The sequence below is a fragment of the Abramis brama genome, assembly GCF_963993115.1.
Source record: "Abramis brama genome assembly, chromosome: 9".
NCBI lineage: Eukaryota > Metazoa > Chordata > Actinopteri > Cypriniformes > Leuciscidae > Abramis > Abramis brama.
The window spans coordinates 34,317,357-34,334,408 of record NC_139971.1 but is presented as its reverse complement, the minus strand read 5'-3'; the positions used below and the strand labels follow the sequence as shown (position 1 = coordinate 34,334,408).

At 37.3% G+C, this 17,052-nt stretch overlaps 1 protein-coding gene across 2 annotated transcripts in view; it reads right to left on the bottom strand.

The window, feature by feature from the left end:
• Positions 1-11,573, bottom strand: part of dennd4a (DENN/MADD domain containing 4A) — a 32,428-nt gene extending 20,855 nt beyond the window's left edge. The window contains exons 1-12 of one of the 2 annotated variants that reach the window (XM_084124546.1): positions 11,342-11,573; positions 6,582-6,921; positions 5,651-5,897; positions 4,797-4,866; positions 4,271-4,440; positions 3,375-3,613; positions 3,190-3,256; positions 3,009-3,067; positions 2,268-2,412; positions 2,004-2,179; positions 1,524-1,624; positions 335-556 (exon numbers count right to left, since the gene is read on the bottom strand). In XM_084124546.1, coding sequence (XP_083980672.1) covers positions 335-556; positions 1,524-1,624; positions 2,004-2,179; positions 2,268-2,412; positions 3,009-3,067; positions 3,190-3,256; positions 3,375-3,613; positions 4,271-4,440; positions 4,797-4,866; positions 5,651-5,897; positions 6,582-6,904 — 1,819 coding nt within the window. In that variant the 5' untranslated portion in view covers positions 6,905-6,921; positions 11,342-11,573. The remainder of the gene's footprint in view (positions 1-334; positions 557-1,523; positions 1,625-2,003; positions 2,180-2,267; positions 2,413-3,008; positions 3,068-3,189; positions 3,257-3,374; positions 3,614-4,270; positions 4,441-4,796; positions 4,867-5,650; positions 5,898-6,581; positions 6,922-11,341) is intronic. The other variant, XM_084124547.1, reaches the window with a different exon arrangement.
• Positions 11,574-17,052: the final 5,479 nt, after the last annotated feature.

The following is a 17,052-nucleotide window of genomic DNA, read 5'->3' as shown; positions in this document are numbered from 1 at the left end:
TGGACCTGTCAGGCATGTCTAATTTCCAATGGGGCTTTATCAAAATCGCCACAATAATTTCAAGCCTGATTTAAGCCAGACTCTACAGGCACAGGGCCAGATTCGAGTATTCTGAGCAGCTGCTGAGCTTCAGCATTCCACTAATGTACCACAGTGTACTCGCTGCATGTGGTCAAAACAAAACATTGAGGATGTGAAATGCATTGTTTTTCCATTTCGACACCAATGACGCAACACTATAACAGCTGTCCTTGATGTTCACAACATAAACAACTGTCCTGATACAATGTGACAGGAGAAAGCTTCAAGCATTATGTCCATATTGGCTGCTCACCTTGCAAATCAAAGAGTGAACTAGCGTCAGTTGCTTTCTCAGACGGAGCTTGTGTGATGGGCAACAGGTACGAGCGGTAGCCCTTCAAGATGGCAGCCATGAAGCGCAGAAAAGCCTCCTGGATCTCCAGCTCCAAGGTTTCCAGACTCTTCCCACCACTGCCAGGTTCCCGCTCGGTCATGAAGGCCTCCATCTGTCCTTCCTCACGGCACAGCTGATATCCTGTGGAAAATTGATGCTTAAGTCACACTACCATTCAAAGAGATAGAAATAATACTTTTATTGCATTACATTGATCAAAAGTGACAGCAAAGACATTTATAATATTACAAAATATTTCTATTTCAAATAAATGCTGTTCTTTTGAACTTTCTATTCATTAAAAAAATCCTGAAAAAATGTATCACAGTTTACACAAAAATATTAAGCAGCACAATTTTCAACATTGATAATTTGTTGATTAAGCACCAAATCAGCACATTAGAATAATTTCTGTGTGACAGACATTTGAACGGTAGTTTATACAATTCAACTTTAAAACACAAAGAGAAATGTACTGATATACATTTAATTTACAATGTCTTTTATACATAGCGTATCTCAATTATGAAGATATAGTAGGATCTATTTGAGATATGGGCATACTATATAAGCTCCTCTCACATCACTTCAAAAAGGTCAGCAAAAAGATCATAGGCTCGGTCTGTTATTAAACATCCATATCAATGGACACATAATGTTCTCCATAAAACATATAGGATCACAGTCACTTAGTCTCTAAATAATCTGTGTTTTTCCTAGTTCTACAAGATGGTACATTCTGTACAGGACATTTTGGAGAACCAAAAATACACTGAATAATTGGGTTCAAAGACTGGTTCAAAGACTAAAGCATCAATCAGCTCTCAGCTACCAGATAATATCCCAGCACTTGAAAAAAGCCAACTGCCCCCATCTCTAAATCTCATCACATCTCAAGGATGACTGCATTTTGCTCTGACTCTGTCAAGCATTCGTAAGACATTGTTAGGTAATATAAATGATACTGTCAGAGCCCAAAAAGGACAGTAGAAGGCCACTTAGAATGGCATTTGCCGTGCAGTCAAGTGAACTAATATTGCCTTGAAAGGGACAGAAAATAAGTGAACTCATTTCTCTGTTGACACCACAGTGACCCGCCCTCACTAACCCTCATCCAGTTGCTGGTGGAGATTGCTGAGGGTGTTGATCAGATGTTTACAGGCTTTTCTTGGCAGGATCTTCCAGGTCAGGGATCTGCGCTCTTCTTTTCTGAAATAGGCCACACGTGTTTATCATTTAAGAGGGGAAAAAGCAAAGGGAAAAAGAAGTCCAAGCATTTAAAAAACAGAACTGTGGGCTGCTTAATGTTTTAATGTAGCTTTTACAACGTTTGCAAACTTTTAGCTGCATACTGACAGACAAACAACATAGGAACATGTGTTCAACACATGGTAAGGTCCTATCTTTACTACATTCCTCACTGCTCATATATCTCTATCATGATCTTTTAACCATCTGCATAATGATAAAGATCATTATTATAATATTTATTTGGGGAATTTATGTGGTAAAAGAAAGTCAAAGGTCAGAGGTTAGGAGAGGCTCTCACGGGAATTCAGAACTATGTCGCGGTCAAAAGGTCACTCACTGAGTTATAGTGTTGGTGTCCAGATCCACACAGCTTATGTCCGTCGGTGGCTCATAGAGGTCAAAGTACCGCGAATCCACCCCTACGATGAAAGGACATGGAGCACTGAGCACATCTGCCAGGGCCAGCGGGCAGAGAGGAATGTATGGGCATGGCCAGTGGAAGGGAAAAATCATCTGTCGGACAGGTAAAACAAGTTATGACAAGACAAAACCATGCAGGATTGGTAAAGGCATGAGTGAAAATCAATAGTCTTCCACTCACCGATACCAGGGCTTCGGTGACGCTGGTAAGAACGGCCGGACGTAAGGAGTGCACCAGGATCTTGTGTTCAGTCACAGCTAACACAAGCAGAGTCACTGCATTCTTCGGGCCGAGGTTCAACAGCAGTGTAGAGAGCCTTCCGCCACTGTGGGCAAAGAAAACAGGCATGTAAACAACACATACAAAAAAACACTTCAGCTGCTTCCTAATGTATTTCTGGCATTGTATATTATGAATAGTGTTGGATCTTTGACTAATTCGCTTTGTTTCTCTTTTGTAAGTTGCTTTGGATAAAAGCATTTGCTAAATGCATAATACGTAAACCAAACCAAAATGTTATATTGTTTCAACAAACCATGGAATAATGCAACATCCTTACAAACTGATATAGAACTTGACCTGATTGACCAAATTTAGATCCTGCCAAAGTGATTTAGATAAACACTTTTTAATCTACATGAATCATTCGAAATTATAAAAGATAATTTTTTTGGAAGTATCAGGTAATCTGTTTAAATGAGTAGAATGTTTCTGCAATGTGTAATTTGATCATCTGCAATGAGATTAGGAAATTAACTGATACAGGCAATTGCAAAATATTGCATTAGGAGCCTCCACTCACATTAAACATGCTATAAAGTTACCAACACTTAACCAGGCCCTGCTGAAGTATCATTTCCACACTTCATGCTTTGCTCAGCATTCATCAGACATGTTCAGTGTATCTTGTGTCTGACTTACCTCAGAGGGAGAGGAGAGGAAACAGGTTGGCTCAGCATCAGGCTATCATGTGGAGACAGCTGTGAAAAACAAGCACACAAAAAAGTGAAATGAGGGCCAGTGTTGGCAGCTATTTGACCACATAATGACACATTCAAGAAGGACAGTGTTCAAACAAAGACACGATATGCACAAAACTCACCTGCACCAGGATACGTGGCCTTTGAGAGGAAGGAAAAGGAACCTTGTGCATGAAATGGGAAATATGCCTGAGAGAAAAATCAGAAGATATAAAACAAATTACTATATAGTGGCCGCAAAATGTTTTTTGGATATTTAAATTTCAGCTCTAGCCCAGCAACCTCCTAAATTGTCCTCAGAACTCACTTCTCAATGGGCAGAGTGTGTGGACCTGAGATGGAGTATCTGTAGAGGAAGGTCAGGAAGTTACGGAAAGCATCAAAAAAGGGCCAGTGAGAGAGAAGGCAGATGCTTTTGTTGGTGTGGACTGTCATGGATCCATCGGGCCTGAGGCCGTTAGCCTGCAGGCCCAGCTGAGATCGCTGCTTCTCAGTCAAACGCTCTTCTGGGTAGGGCTCATAGAACTGTATGGCGGCACCATAAACCTGAGAGCACGAGACATACACCTTCATGAGACATGAACACCTTCTAGGAATTGGGTTGGTTTACATTTCATAGAACAAAAAAAAGCTGTCTTGATTCTAAAGACCACATTCTATTCTAGCCTATTTGAAAGGAATCACCATCAATATCTGCTTTGCTCAGATCTACCCAGTGAAAAAGTGATACAGAAGATTTATTTTTGCAGTCTTTTAGTTCAGAGATATCTCAGCTTAGCAATGTTTCTTTGAAGCCGCTCACCTAAATGAATAAATTATACAATACTGCAGCACAAATAGCCTTGAGACTTCATTCAGCAGTGAGGAGAGTGAGCCGAGTGTACTGATGTGTTTGACATAATTGAGCTGACCCAAACAGCACTTTAGCAATGCATTATTAAACAGGCCAATTACACATGTTCATCTTATTTTTAATTCTTTTCTGAGGCCCATTATTCACAGGCGCTTTTGATATTCCACCTGCACCGGTTTCTAGCTGCTTTAAATTCTTTGCACATTGCTAAACCAGACAAGACAATTCACCTTCTACTGTGTCTGATTTTCCCAAAGAATGATGGTGCTGCAGTGAGAAGATAACCTGCAGAAAATCAGAATGTTTGTGTGTATTTGTGCATGCTCATGCGTGGATTTTTGTGCCTGTACCTTTTCTCCAGAGGCGCCTGTGAGAACGAATGTTGAAAAGACAGGAAGAGAATATTTGGTGTGAGAGGGCCAGCACTCAATGGACACTCCCATCGGTAGGCAAAATAGGGGCACGGATTCAGGCAAAGGAAAGGAATCATAGTCCTCCTCTGGGTATCTGGACAAAAGACCTGAACATACCATACAAACCCTCAATTAAGTTGTAGAGCTCACTGGTAAAGACAACAATTATTACTGATCACAGAATCGTTTGCCCTGTAATTAATTACTTGACCCAGACTTCCATATGACGAGCTAAACACAGGCAGCAGTTAAAGCCTAGATCTGTATACTGTGAGTACTAAGCCTAACAATGACATCATGTCGTTCTTGCTACTTGGGAGTATCAGGTTTCACTCATCCGCAATCGTATCCCTCTGTTCTGATGGTTTTCACTACAAACGCATTCTGTCCCTCCTGCTGCTCATTGCAAAATCCACAACAAAAACATAAAACTGAAAAACAACTCAAGACTGAGATACAGTACCTGCTGTGAATGCAAGTGTGTTGGTTTTGGCCAAAGATTTTTTGTAGCACATGTACACAGAGGACCCCCACTGTAGAAGCAGGAAAAATAGAAATTAAGTTGATTTCAAATTTTATACAGGTATATAAATGGCTGCTTCTTGTGGTCTGATGTTATTTCTCATCATTTCTGGCTAACTACCCAACTTAAAAAAAATTCAATTCTGACCAATACTGTCAAGCCAATAATAATAGTTACGTTATGGCAATGTTATGCTGCCGTATATTAAAATTATAGGGTCAAACTTAAAAATACAAAACTAAAAACTAAAATGAATTGTTTTAAATGATTGAAATGAATTGTTGAAATGATTGAATTGAATTGAAATTAATTGTTTTATAAGTGAATTTAGGCATCACAACATTGCGTACATTATGAAATATGAATCATTTCAGATTTGTTCAAGTTTGTGAATTACTAAATTGAAATTCTAACATACTAAGTAATAATTATGAGATGAAAAGTAGAAATGACTTAAATCGAAATTATGAGATTAAAAAGTCAAAATTATGTTGAAATTATGACATCCTAAATCAAAATTTAACATACTAAATCAAAATTAAAAGATTAAAAAGTCAAAATTATGACTTTTTACTTTTAAAGTCATAATTAAAATTTTTTATCTCAAAGTATGCCATAATTTCAACTATTTTTATATAATTATGATTTACTAGAGCATGATTTTTTTCTTATGAGGTGGAAATGGGCTTCATTGGCTATATATCTATCTATAAATATGGTGATTGTTTCCACCATCTAATGGTTTCCACCACCGTCTTTTCAGTGGTGTCGGGTGACTTGCACTGAGCCCTCACCATACTGCTGTTGAGGTTCTTGTCCACCTTGCAGAAAGCATGTGGTGGTGTCTCTCCCTTGCCAGGAATAATGACACAGATATCTGTGACAGCCAGCGTGGAGTGAGAGTGATTTTCAGAGGCACGCCGATATGTGATGTAGATCCTTTGAGAAGAGGAGCTACTGATATTTGCGGGGCGGCCAGAGGGAGTGGTCTGTATTATTTGACAGTCCGGCTTCAATTTCTCCTTCCACTCATAAAGGACGCTAAGAATCATGAAAGAAAGGACATGAGGATAGTGAATGCCTAGTGATATTGAACAAAAGTGAAAGCACAACAGTTTCCAAAACCAACTGAGCTACTACTGCCTATTTTTGTAGCTACCTTAAAAGACAGCATCATAAACAGTACCTCATAAATGAGTGATTTCAAACTCCCTACATAGGCAGCAGCACAGTTAATAGTATAAGTAGCATAAGAGACACGACTCGCTTACAGTTGATTCCAATTGAATTGAGTGTTAGCAATAGCATGTTGCTAAGATAACTACATGAAGTTCTAAAAAGCAAATTATCTAAACTTTTTCATGATACTTTCTAGTATTGAAAATAACTGGGTTTAGGAAACATCGTTGTCTACCATCTTTTTGTCGCAAATAAGAGAACAAAAGCTGGTTAACTACGGTTTAAAACAGTAAAACATTAACAGCCAATCAGATAAATGATAAAAACATTAAAAGCCAATCAGAATCCACCTGAATTTTAAGAGCTTGAGCATTTAAAGCGACAGACATTATAACTGCAGAGCACTTATAATTCACAGAATGTTATTGTGCTTTGGTGTGGGCATTAATATAGTTTTCATTATAGTTATCTTTACAGTTATCATTCTTGGTGTGAATGACCTTAAGTAGGTTTTGGTACAAACATGTCTGAAGTCTGAAGCCTTACCCCAGGTCTGTGAGTGGCGGTTTGTCTCTGCCTCTCCTGTAGCAGAGGAAGATCTGCGGCCCCATGAGACTTCCTCCAGTCAGTTCGGCAGAGAGTCCAGAAGGGGTGCATTCAACACAGGTAAACCCTCGAGGTACCTCTTCACCTAGGGAGCGAATCACCACCGCCACATCAGTGATGGGTGCCTTGAGCTGTGCTGAGCTCCGGTGACCACCATCTTCAGGGTGGACATCTTCATCGAGGGGCTTAGAGGAGTCGGTGAGTCCCGCCACAACAAAGTAGTCTGCTACACGAAGGCTTTTCTCCTCCATTTTCATCCCCATAGAACGAGGACTATGTGCTGGAAAAACAACACAGCGACGTGAATAGGGTGAGGGAATCATGGCACGCTGCAGCCTATAATACTGTTGCTTAATAATGCCAGGTGCTCAGATTCAAATATCCTTACAGATGAAAACATCCTTTTTCAAACCGGGAGGGGTTTAAGAAAACAAATCAGCACAGCACAGTGCAAGTTATAAAACACTCATAGGAAATACCATTTTTACATTTAGTCCCCTATGTGCTTAGAAAAGGATATGACTAGTATTACACATCCACAGATGCAAAGCACAACCTCATGTAACAAGCTTTGCGAGAAATATAAACTAGACATACGGAAGCAATTACCCGTTCCTGCTGGGGATAAAAGAATATGCCTTATTATGCTTTTGAATCATGAGTCAGAGTTAGTACCCGCAGAATAAATGCACAGGAAGGGGGAAAAAAGAACTTAAAAAGGAAAAGAGCTCAGACAGTAAAGGGAATTCCTTAAGATTGCTTCAATGTGAAGTTTGTCGTCACTAACACTAAAACCACTGATATCTTAATTAGAGATTCCCTTCTCTTCCAGAAGAGGCCTGGGGCTTTGCAACACTCATGTTGGCACATATACTCGCTCACACATGATTGATGCTCACATGCCTTCATCGTACCAAAAATAACAGGGCACCCACTGGTAGGCCATACAGTCCCACCAAATCACTGATAAATAGACTACATAAATAGTTATCCCCAAAAGTTTTAAACCTACAAAAGAGTATTCTTAATTTGTAATTAGTAAACAGCAGTAGTATTTTTCCCTGAACAAGTACTACCATAAAAATACCATTGTTATAGTAGACAGACACCGTCTGAAAGGTCTTTGATGGCTTGCAGCTTTATAGCCAATGGCTTCTCTGTGATTTACAGTAATGGCCAACAGAGTCACGGGACACGGCTTAAGAGCTTAGGAATCGAAACTGACCTACTGACTAGTTCTTTTGCCGTGACAAAGTGTTGAAGTGAAGAACTCTGTCTAATGAGGAACCGGTGATGCTGACGGTGTAAAACGGGAAGTTGCTGTTTCTAATCAAACATTTTGGAAGTGGTGACAAGTCATCGGCAGATTTCATGATCCCAGTTAGATGCTGAGAATAAATACAGGCCTTAAAACTCTAATCCTTCTCATCCTCATAAACCTTTTGGCTTTGAAGGAGGGGTCTCTACAACACTCTCTCTGTCCCTTGTCTAGCAATGACAAAGATGCAAGCTTTGTTCCAGATGTGTCTACTGTAGCCGTTTTACATATTCTGCTCAACAACATCACACACAGCAAACATAATCCCATCAAACTGCTTACATAAACAATCAAATCAAGATCTAATCACACCCACATTGTCTAGAAAGATACCACATAATGTTCAGTATGAGTAAGAAGAAAATGTAGCAGATGTGTCACATGTTACGTGAGAGATTTAGGATTATATTTAGACATAATCTCTCGGTCCAACAACCACGCCATCCGCAGAGGCTGGCTGTGCCCTCTCCACCATCAGAAGAGAGAAATTATAATCCTCACCATGGCAACCATGAAGAAAAGCCAGTGAATATTTATAATTCGCCTTAAAATGTAAGAAAAGAAAATCTAATAAAATAAAAAAAAGAGTCAGAGATGAGCAGAAATCTTACTCTTTTGGTAGAGATAATGATGCAGTAATGAGGACCTCACAATCACACATCAACAGTTAAATAACAACTGCCTGGGAGGAAAAGAAAAGCAAGCTTAAATTGACAGGTTAGAGCTAAATTCCAGGCAAAATTGCAGAGAATTATACAGTTATAATATTATAGTCAGGCACATTGCACACTGGCAAGCCCTGAGGCACATTTCATCGTTATGTGATGCAATTATAGACACTCATGCACTTACTCAACACTTTTCAGACAACTCGGAAGTCACTCCCATATTGAGAAACACCATGGTACCGTCAAAAAGAGAGACTCAGAAACGCCCGGAAGTGCGTTGGAAATGGCTCTTACGTCAGAAAAATCAGAATGGGTCCTACGCAGAGGAAATTCATGGAGAAGTCATGAAAGAAAATTACACTGCGTGTCTGAACCATACAAATACGGAACTCCTTCACTAACTTCATACTCATCATTCTGAAGAATTGGAGTAAGAGATCGATGGTTCCCTTTTCCAGTTTAAATGACTGACAAGTTTCAGACCAGTACACACAGCACAGAAAGCACAACGCAACAGAATGATGCCTCAGAATAGAAAAACAGCATCGCATAATGGACATAAAGCTGAGAGTTGCAAGAGGCTGTGAGCTGTACCTAATATTATAATAATACATAATATTAAAAACAAAAGAATATCTCACTGTGATGTTTTGCCCAATCTGGGCCCTGACCTAAAATGAATTTGACACCTTTGCTTGGCATTAAATGAATTGTTCAGCCAAAAATGAAAATTTTGTCATCTTTTACTCACCCTTAAGTTGTTCCAAACCTGTATGTGTTTCTTTCTTCTGCTGAACACAAAAGAAGATATTTAAAAGAATGTTAACCAGACAGTTGGCTTCCATTGTATTTTGTTTTCCTACTATGGAAGTCAATGGTTACCGTCAACTGTCTGGTTACCAACATTCTTTAAAATATCTTATTTTGTGCTCAGCAGAAGAAAGAACCTCATACAGGTTTGGAACAGCTTGAAGGGTGAGTAAAAAAGTCTTGTCCCAAACAAAACACCCACAGCATAACAAAACACCATTTTCCAATAATTTTATCTAGAGCTGCTGCATGCTTACGGCTGTTGACACGATAAGCCTTGCCCTTCTTTTACCAACCTGTGGCGTGTAGAAGCCACAGGATAAGCCAATTTAACAGTCTGCCCATAAAAATGAGCATGATCTTATCCAGCTGTGCTGGAGATATGGGCTGTGGCCCTGAGTAAGGGCTCCATGGACCAACAGGCTCCAGATACTGCACAGCTCTGGGACAGCAGGGAGGCCTGGAGGAAAACACAAGAAGGGGGAACTATTGCAGCACATTTGGCCGAGCATCTGGTCCTGCTTAAAACACGGGGCGGACATTTGATTCCTTTGCACCATGCCGGGAAACAAGCAGACATCTGCATACTTTGGATAGGAGGAGGCAGGCAAGCTATTTCAATGTGGAAATGTTTTGTCAAGGAGACTTTACCGAGGTATAGGACAGGCAGTATTTCTGTAACTTTTGTGTTAAGACCCTTTATAAAGTAATGTATTTATTTAACTTGTTGTCAAGAGACAAACTGGACAGATTCTGTCAAACAGCTAAAGTTTCGAAACAATCCCTGCCCATGCAGGCTTTGAGAAAATGGATGAGAAAATAAAAACAAACTGTAAAAATTACTGTAATATCATGATCCATTTTAAAGGAACACCCAACTGAAATTAAAGCACATTGCTAAAGTTGGTCTAGTAAAGACTGTTAATTACAAAATATACAATTACTGCTGAGTGACAATGAAATGCAAAGGATATACGGGCAAATATCACACTTCAACATTAGGACAAGCTCATGAATCCCTCTGAATCCAGATATAAATCACAACCGACTCTAAATCCAGGATCAAAGCTAAATCACCAAAGTAGATGATGGATGCTTTGAACAACCTCTCTGAAATACCTTTGCAAATTTGTCATGGTTTGCTCAACATTACATGATCTCATCAGACAAAATGCATTAATCTCTTTGTAACTCTGATAATCTGTATTTGAGCATGGCAGTTTGTTGCATACCTAGCTATACCCAAGAATTTAACTTACTGTACATGTTTAGGGTTGGGAGGACAAAATGTACTAATTTAACAATCAATCATTACAAAATTATATACATATATAATATTATATATATATATATATCATCTAAATATGAATAGCACACATTTCTTTCAATGCCTTTTGTGGTTATGTCCCTGCAGAAAAACAGATCCTCTTTTGAATTTTAGATCAATTTTAGGTGCAAGTAAAAATAGAACATTGCATGTTAAGCTATACTAATAAACAAACATGAGAACATGGTGAAATAAATAAATATGAAGGTGATACTGCATCCAGACAGCTGGGCTGGGTCAGTCTTACAATAACTCATAAATCATAAGGGCCAAGGTATTTAAATCAGACGATAAAATCCTGAATTATAATAATAGACACATTTCTAGATTTACCGAAAAATGGTGTTAAGTGATGACTACAATCACATGGTGTGTAAATACACGATCAGAACCAAAACAAGCGCACAATTATCGACGTGTGATGACAGCTGCCATCGCCGGTCAGTCTTACATGTTTATAAAATATATTGTTTTAAAATTCCTCAAATGTATCGTTTTATCACCCACTGACGCTTTACATTTCTAAAAGAAACAAATGTCCGTAACCATTAAATAGATATGAGCATAGCACACTCACTGTTTCAGTAGGACGACGATTCAGAAGACACGCTCATTGAAGCACGCGCCGTTATTTTGATTAATAATCACAGAACAGAAGAAGGGACTAATGTATTTCCATTCATTTTCATCAGACAAATTAGTTATTCCTCCATCACGTATAAACATTCCCTCTGGGAGGGCTGTGCCTCATCTTCTCTAGATACGCTTTCAGAGATGCGCTCAGCTCGAGACTCGCGCAAGCGCTTATCAAAACCTGCCACCGAGGCACGTGACTGCCAGAAACCTGTGACGTCATTTGAGCATTCCGGGGACTGTCGGTGATTTAATGGGGGGCGTCCCGACAGGTAGTCCATATAAAGCCTGTGGTGCTGAATGTTGTCGACAGAATGTGTTTAAAAGTGTTGCACTTGATTGCGAGATTTAAAGATACAGTGATAAAATAACACAGTTTTAAGTGTGATAGATAGTGACTAGACAGACTAGATCAGCATACTTGGCCAATTAACAGAGGCAGTGCAGTGGTATTTTAGTATCACTGAGCTATAGCCTACTATTATACTCTTTATTAATAGTTTCAATTAGTTTTTATGTTTATGTTTTCTGTTTTCATTTGAGTTATTTTGGTTAAGTTTGAATGATTTTGTCATTTTTATTACCCTAGGTAGTCAGTGTGCTATTGTTTTTATTCATTATTATTTCAGTTTAGTTTAGTTTTAGTTATTTTATTACATCAAGTAAAAAGAAAAAAAAAGAAGACATATTTCCATGGCAACTGAAATAAAATATTTTTATATATATATAATGTTATATATATCTCTGCATATATATATATATATATATATGTTCATTTCCTAAAATCCACTAACAGCCTTATCAATTTAATGATAACAAACAAGATGCCAAGATGCATACAAAATTAATTTAAAGTTAAATAAACACTTTATTTTATAAACACAATATTTACTCAACAAATTCACAAATACTTAAACTATAAATAATATATTTATATATATTTATTAGTCTTGTTTTGCAATCATTACATTTTATTATGCTAAATATATCTTGATTTTTTTTTTATTCATTTTTTGAAAGTAAAATATTATTTGTAGTGAAAAATTCTATTTGTATGTATTAGAATACATTTTTATTATACATTTTTACTCTTAGTGAAGTTTGGGCCCCACTTTTAGAATTATATCAGCCACCCTGCTCTTTATACTGGCCTTACCCATTAAAACTCATATCGATTGACCACTTATTGTTGCATTTCCATAATATGGCAAGTCAATGTATTTTATTCCATTTTGTACTATTACAATTGCCATTAGTTATTGCGAGAGGACATATCACCTTATGAATGGTTCAGTTTATGGAGGCACAGGCTATATAGGCCCTGTGGGGCTCACTAAGTTTGTTTGCAAAACCTGGTCCTACACTGATAGTCTAACAGGGCTTTGAAAATGGTGATGCAGCCTTAACAAGACAGAGAGTTTGCAGAGATTTATAATGGTGTGACTGCCAACAAAATGTGCCACTGACTCAGATGTTCCATGCCATTCGAGGTGGTCTGTAACCTCTCAGCTTGTTCAAAAATGTGTCTTCTTAACTGACAATAGCATAAAGTCTCTTGCTGCAACGGATCCCCCAAAATAGCAGGATCTGTGAACAATATGGCAAATAACCACTGACAAAAAATGGAGACTTTTTTTAAGAGGTGAACTTGGAAAAACTATTTGGACATGTGCGAGTTTACTTCAGAAAACATGTGTGAGGGTGGGAGAATGTTTGTTTAGAAAGTTCAGAGGTCAAAAGGTGCAGGAACTACTGAAGGACAGTCTTCAAAGTGCTTCAGCTTTCTTCATCAAGGAGACACCCAGGCCAAAAGACTTCTTAGACCCAGATAAATGATTTAATAAAGCAGTTTAAGTGGATGCCGACTGGCCACCCAGCTGGCTGTGCAAACCCATAAACATCAGAAGGATTAGGACATCCACCAGCCCCTCGTGTTATAGTCATAGAGCTATGTGGTTCCAAAGGCACATGCTGGCCACCCAAATGGCAGGACTAGAGTTTCAGACATCAAATATATGCAGCTAACAGGAAATGTTCTCAAAACTTTGGCTTATATATGTTCTGGCAAGGTTCTCTCATAGTAATTAACAAAAGTTGTTCTAATGTTGATAGAATGTTCGTTCTAAGTTATCTGGTCTTTAAAATTCTCAAAACATAGACACAAAAACATCATTCATGGATGTTCCAAACATTTTAGTTGGATGTTCATCTAATATTTTTTAAAGATTTCTTTTTTTTTCAGAAAACATAAATGGAATGGAATGGATTTTTTTATTTATTTAAAAAAACATTAAAAAAATTGTCATTTTGATCGTATACAGGAAACATTCAGAACTTTTTAATAACCTATTGGGAATGTAACTGGCAAAATGTTCTCAGAATATATATTTTTGTTATATAGCTGAGTCATTTTGGTAAAAAAACAAGTTATTTGCCCTGTAATCGTCAGTCTGCTGTGGAGTAGAACATTTTTGCTCTTCTGTAACAGCCTTTACAGAGTAGTTTTCAGTTGTATTGTCTGAAGTCAAATCTAGAGTTGAGCTTAATGCATTTGCCATGGAAGCAGCTGAACACACTGATTGGCTTGAAGGCTATATGTCGCTGTTCTCCATCAATGCTGATAAAGTCACTTTAAAAAGTAATTAATACTAATTACATCTTCAACAGTGTAATTAGATTACTGTAATTACTAGTATTGGAGTATTGGATTACTTATTACTTATTACTTTCTAAATCCATCAACCTCGACCAGTAGAACAATACAAGGACATACATGTTTTAATTCTTTCAAATAAACAATATACAATTGCATAAATTATTCTTTAACTGACCAAAGTCTGTAAAGGAGGTACATTTTAACATTAAATATTAAGAAGAACTGCAATTAAATTACATAAAAATTAAGAGCAATCCCTTACTTTACTTTTCATGGGGAAAGTAATTAAATTACTGTAATTAGATTACTTAGTAATTAATTACACCCAACACTGGTCTCCATCTACCACAGAGTTTGATGATGTCCACAGGGGTCTGCCATGCAAAATTATTGCTTGAGATCCATTGACATTCAATATGCGGTGCATTTCAACACGACTTACCAGGGTTCTTCATTTGTATGTAGCAGTTATGTTTATTAGGCTACACATTGTGTTAAAATAATGTAAAAATGTAGATGACTGTATTACTTTTAATTATACCATGCATGTTGCATAAAAATTGGTTTATGTGTTGCATGTGTATTCTGTTTGTGTCTACCTCAGTGTCTCTATAATTTCCCTGAGGAGCCAAAGTAATGTTATTGTTTCACTGTGCTTGTGTTTGATTGGAATAACTATAAACCCAAACTTGAAATGTGAATTTAAGTAGGCTAAGTGGATGACATTGTTTGGTTAAATGCATGGAAAATCAGGCAAGTAGGCTTAGTAGGCCTACTTTAAAAAACTCTTAAAAAATGTAAGCATTTTAAGAGGATTCTAAAGAAGGTTGACCAGACATTTTTGTTCATTTAAATTTAAATAATGAGTCAATACATCATCAATCCTTCTTTCAAAACTTTTATTTTTGTCTTACCCGTCCCTGATTCACTATGGTAAGCTTATACCCTAAGCGTTTATACTTTAGACCTGTCGGGATGGTTTTCGCGGGAAATTGCGTATAAAGGTGTGTATGGTGTGGCCTGTGGGAGTGGCATAGGTTAGTTGTCACTTGTCACAACGAACGAGAAAAGACGCAGAACAGAGTAGAATATGCTGGCAAAAATAGAATGTGACAGAGCTCGTAATAAAACAAGAATCAGCATTGGCTTGGCTTTATGGAGATGGCTAGAACTGAGGGACTGGAAATGTTACTCAACAGGTGAGTAGCTAATACATTTTATTGAACAGATAAATTGCCATATGTAGCTCTCTAACAGAGTTCATTGTAAAACATTATCTATTGTGAAGGTTCATAAATTCAACAACACAGTCACGCAGAGCCGAAGCACAACCAAAACAATGTTGTTGTTTTTTAACCGCTAGAGGGCCAAAAATATAGCGTAACGGCAGCCTATAAAAACAAAAACACTCAAAATGTATTTTTCCAATATTTAATTCACAGAACAAGTGAGATATCAGTTATATTTTGACCAGTGAACTAAGAAATGTCCCTAGTTTTCATTTCAGAAATCTAGTCACTTTATTTAATGAGTAAACCATCCACTTGCAAAAATAGTAGGCCTACTTTCACACTGTAAAAGTTAATTCTACTACATAAAACATTTTTATTCTTCTAATATAATATATTTCTAGCATACAATTTATTTATTATTCATTTACAACTTAGAAATTTCTAAGAGGAAAACACCATAAAGTTCTGCAATGAAGGAAACCCCCAATTGTCCAGCAGAGTTTCTTTTCAAAGATGAGTCAGCAACCAGAAACATTACTGGCAGACTTACAGGCCTACATCAAAAATGCAGCTCTGATTACAGTCCTGTACAGTTTGCTGTAAAGCATTAGAGATTCAGCAGGGCTTCTAGATGAAGTCCTGCAAGATGAGTCTGGGTGATGTAATACAAAAAATTAAGTAAAAAGGGGGCCATACTTCAAATCACAAAACTTTATTTGTTAAACATGCTGGGATAGTCATCTAAAAAGTACAAAACTTTCTCATAATTATAACGACAGTCATACTTTTTATGTAATCAAAGAGCTTTTGGTGTGAAAACTGTAAAAATCTGGATTGTTTTTTTTGGAATAAATTAATCTGTAGGCTATTCAACAGAGTTGGCTATAAGCAAAGGGCTGGCTAGCTAAATAGAACTGAAACTGGCATTAAAAACATGTCTGATTAAGCATTGCCAGGAAATGTATATGGCTGTCCATTATGAGTCACAGGTTTGGTTGTTATGATTGTGTAACCAGGTATGGAATGTGATATAATTACAGAATGAGTAGGCCTAAATACATTTGGCGGCATCAAAAGGTTCAGACTGTGTTTAAAATGTTTTGTCATTTTCAAACTATCCACTCAATATGAATTAAATATCTACATACAGGTAGCTAAATATGAGATGAAATATCTGTTCATTCAAAATTTGATTTTGAGTCAGTGTGAATCATGGGGACTTTCCCAATTCCCATTCCTACTGCAACGCAGTACATCTCCTTGCAATCACGTGTTTAATACATTTCAACCATTTTGGTGTTTCTGTGTGACTGAAGATATGCACAATACTGCATCCTAGTGGTCGTAGGTAATGTTTATTTTTTTATATGAATAATGTGAGACGGTTAGCAGAATACTTTTACTTTAGACAAGTAAAAACTATTTACACCTTTCATTTTTATCTTTGAAATCTTGTAATCTTGTGTGTAAAAAAAAAAAGAAATAAAAAAAAAATGGAAATCCGTTATATCGATTTATCACAGTGTTTGAGATACTCATTTCCCCTTTTGAAGAGTCATGATTCAGAACAGGTCTTTTCATTCTCCTGTTAACTATTATCGAGCAATCCAGTTTTTAAAATGTATTATCCGTAAAATGTAAAATCATAGGTTCCACCGAGATTTGAACTCGGATCGCTGGATTCAGAGTCCAGAGTGCTAACCATTACACCATGGAACCACCCTACTTAATTCATGAAATCTACGCTTTTAACATTAACAACATTAA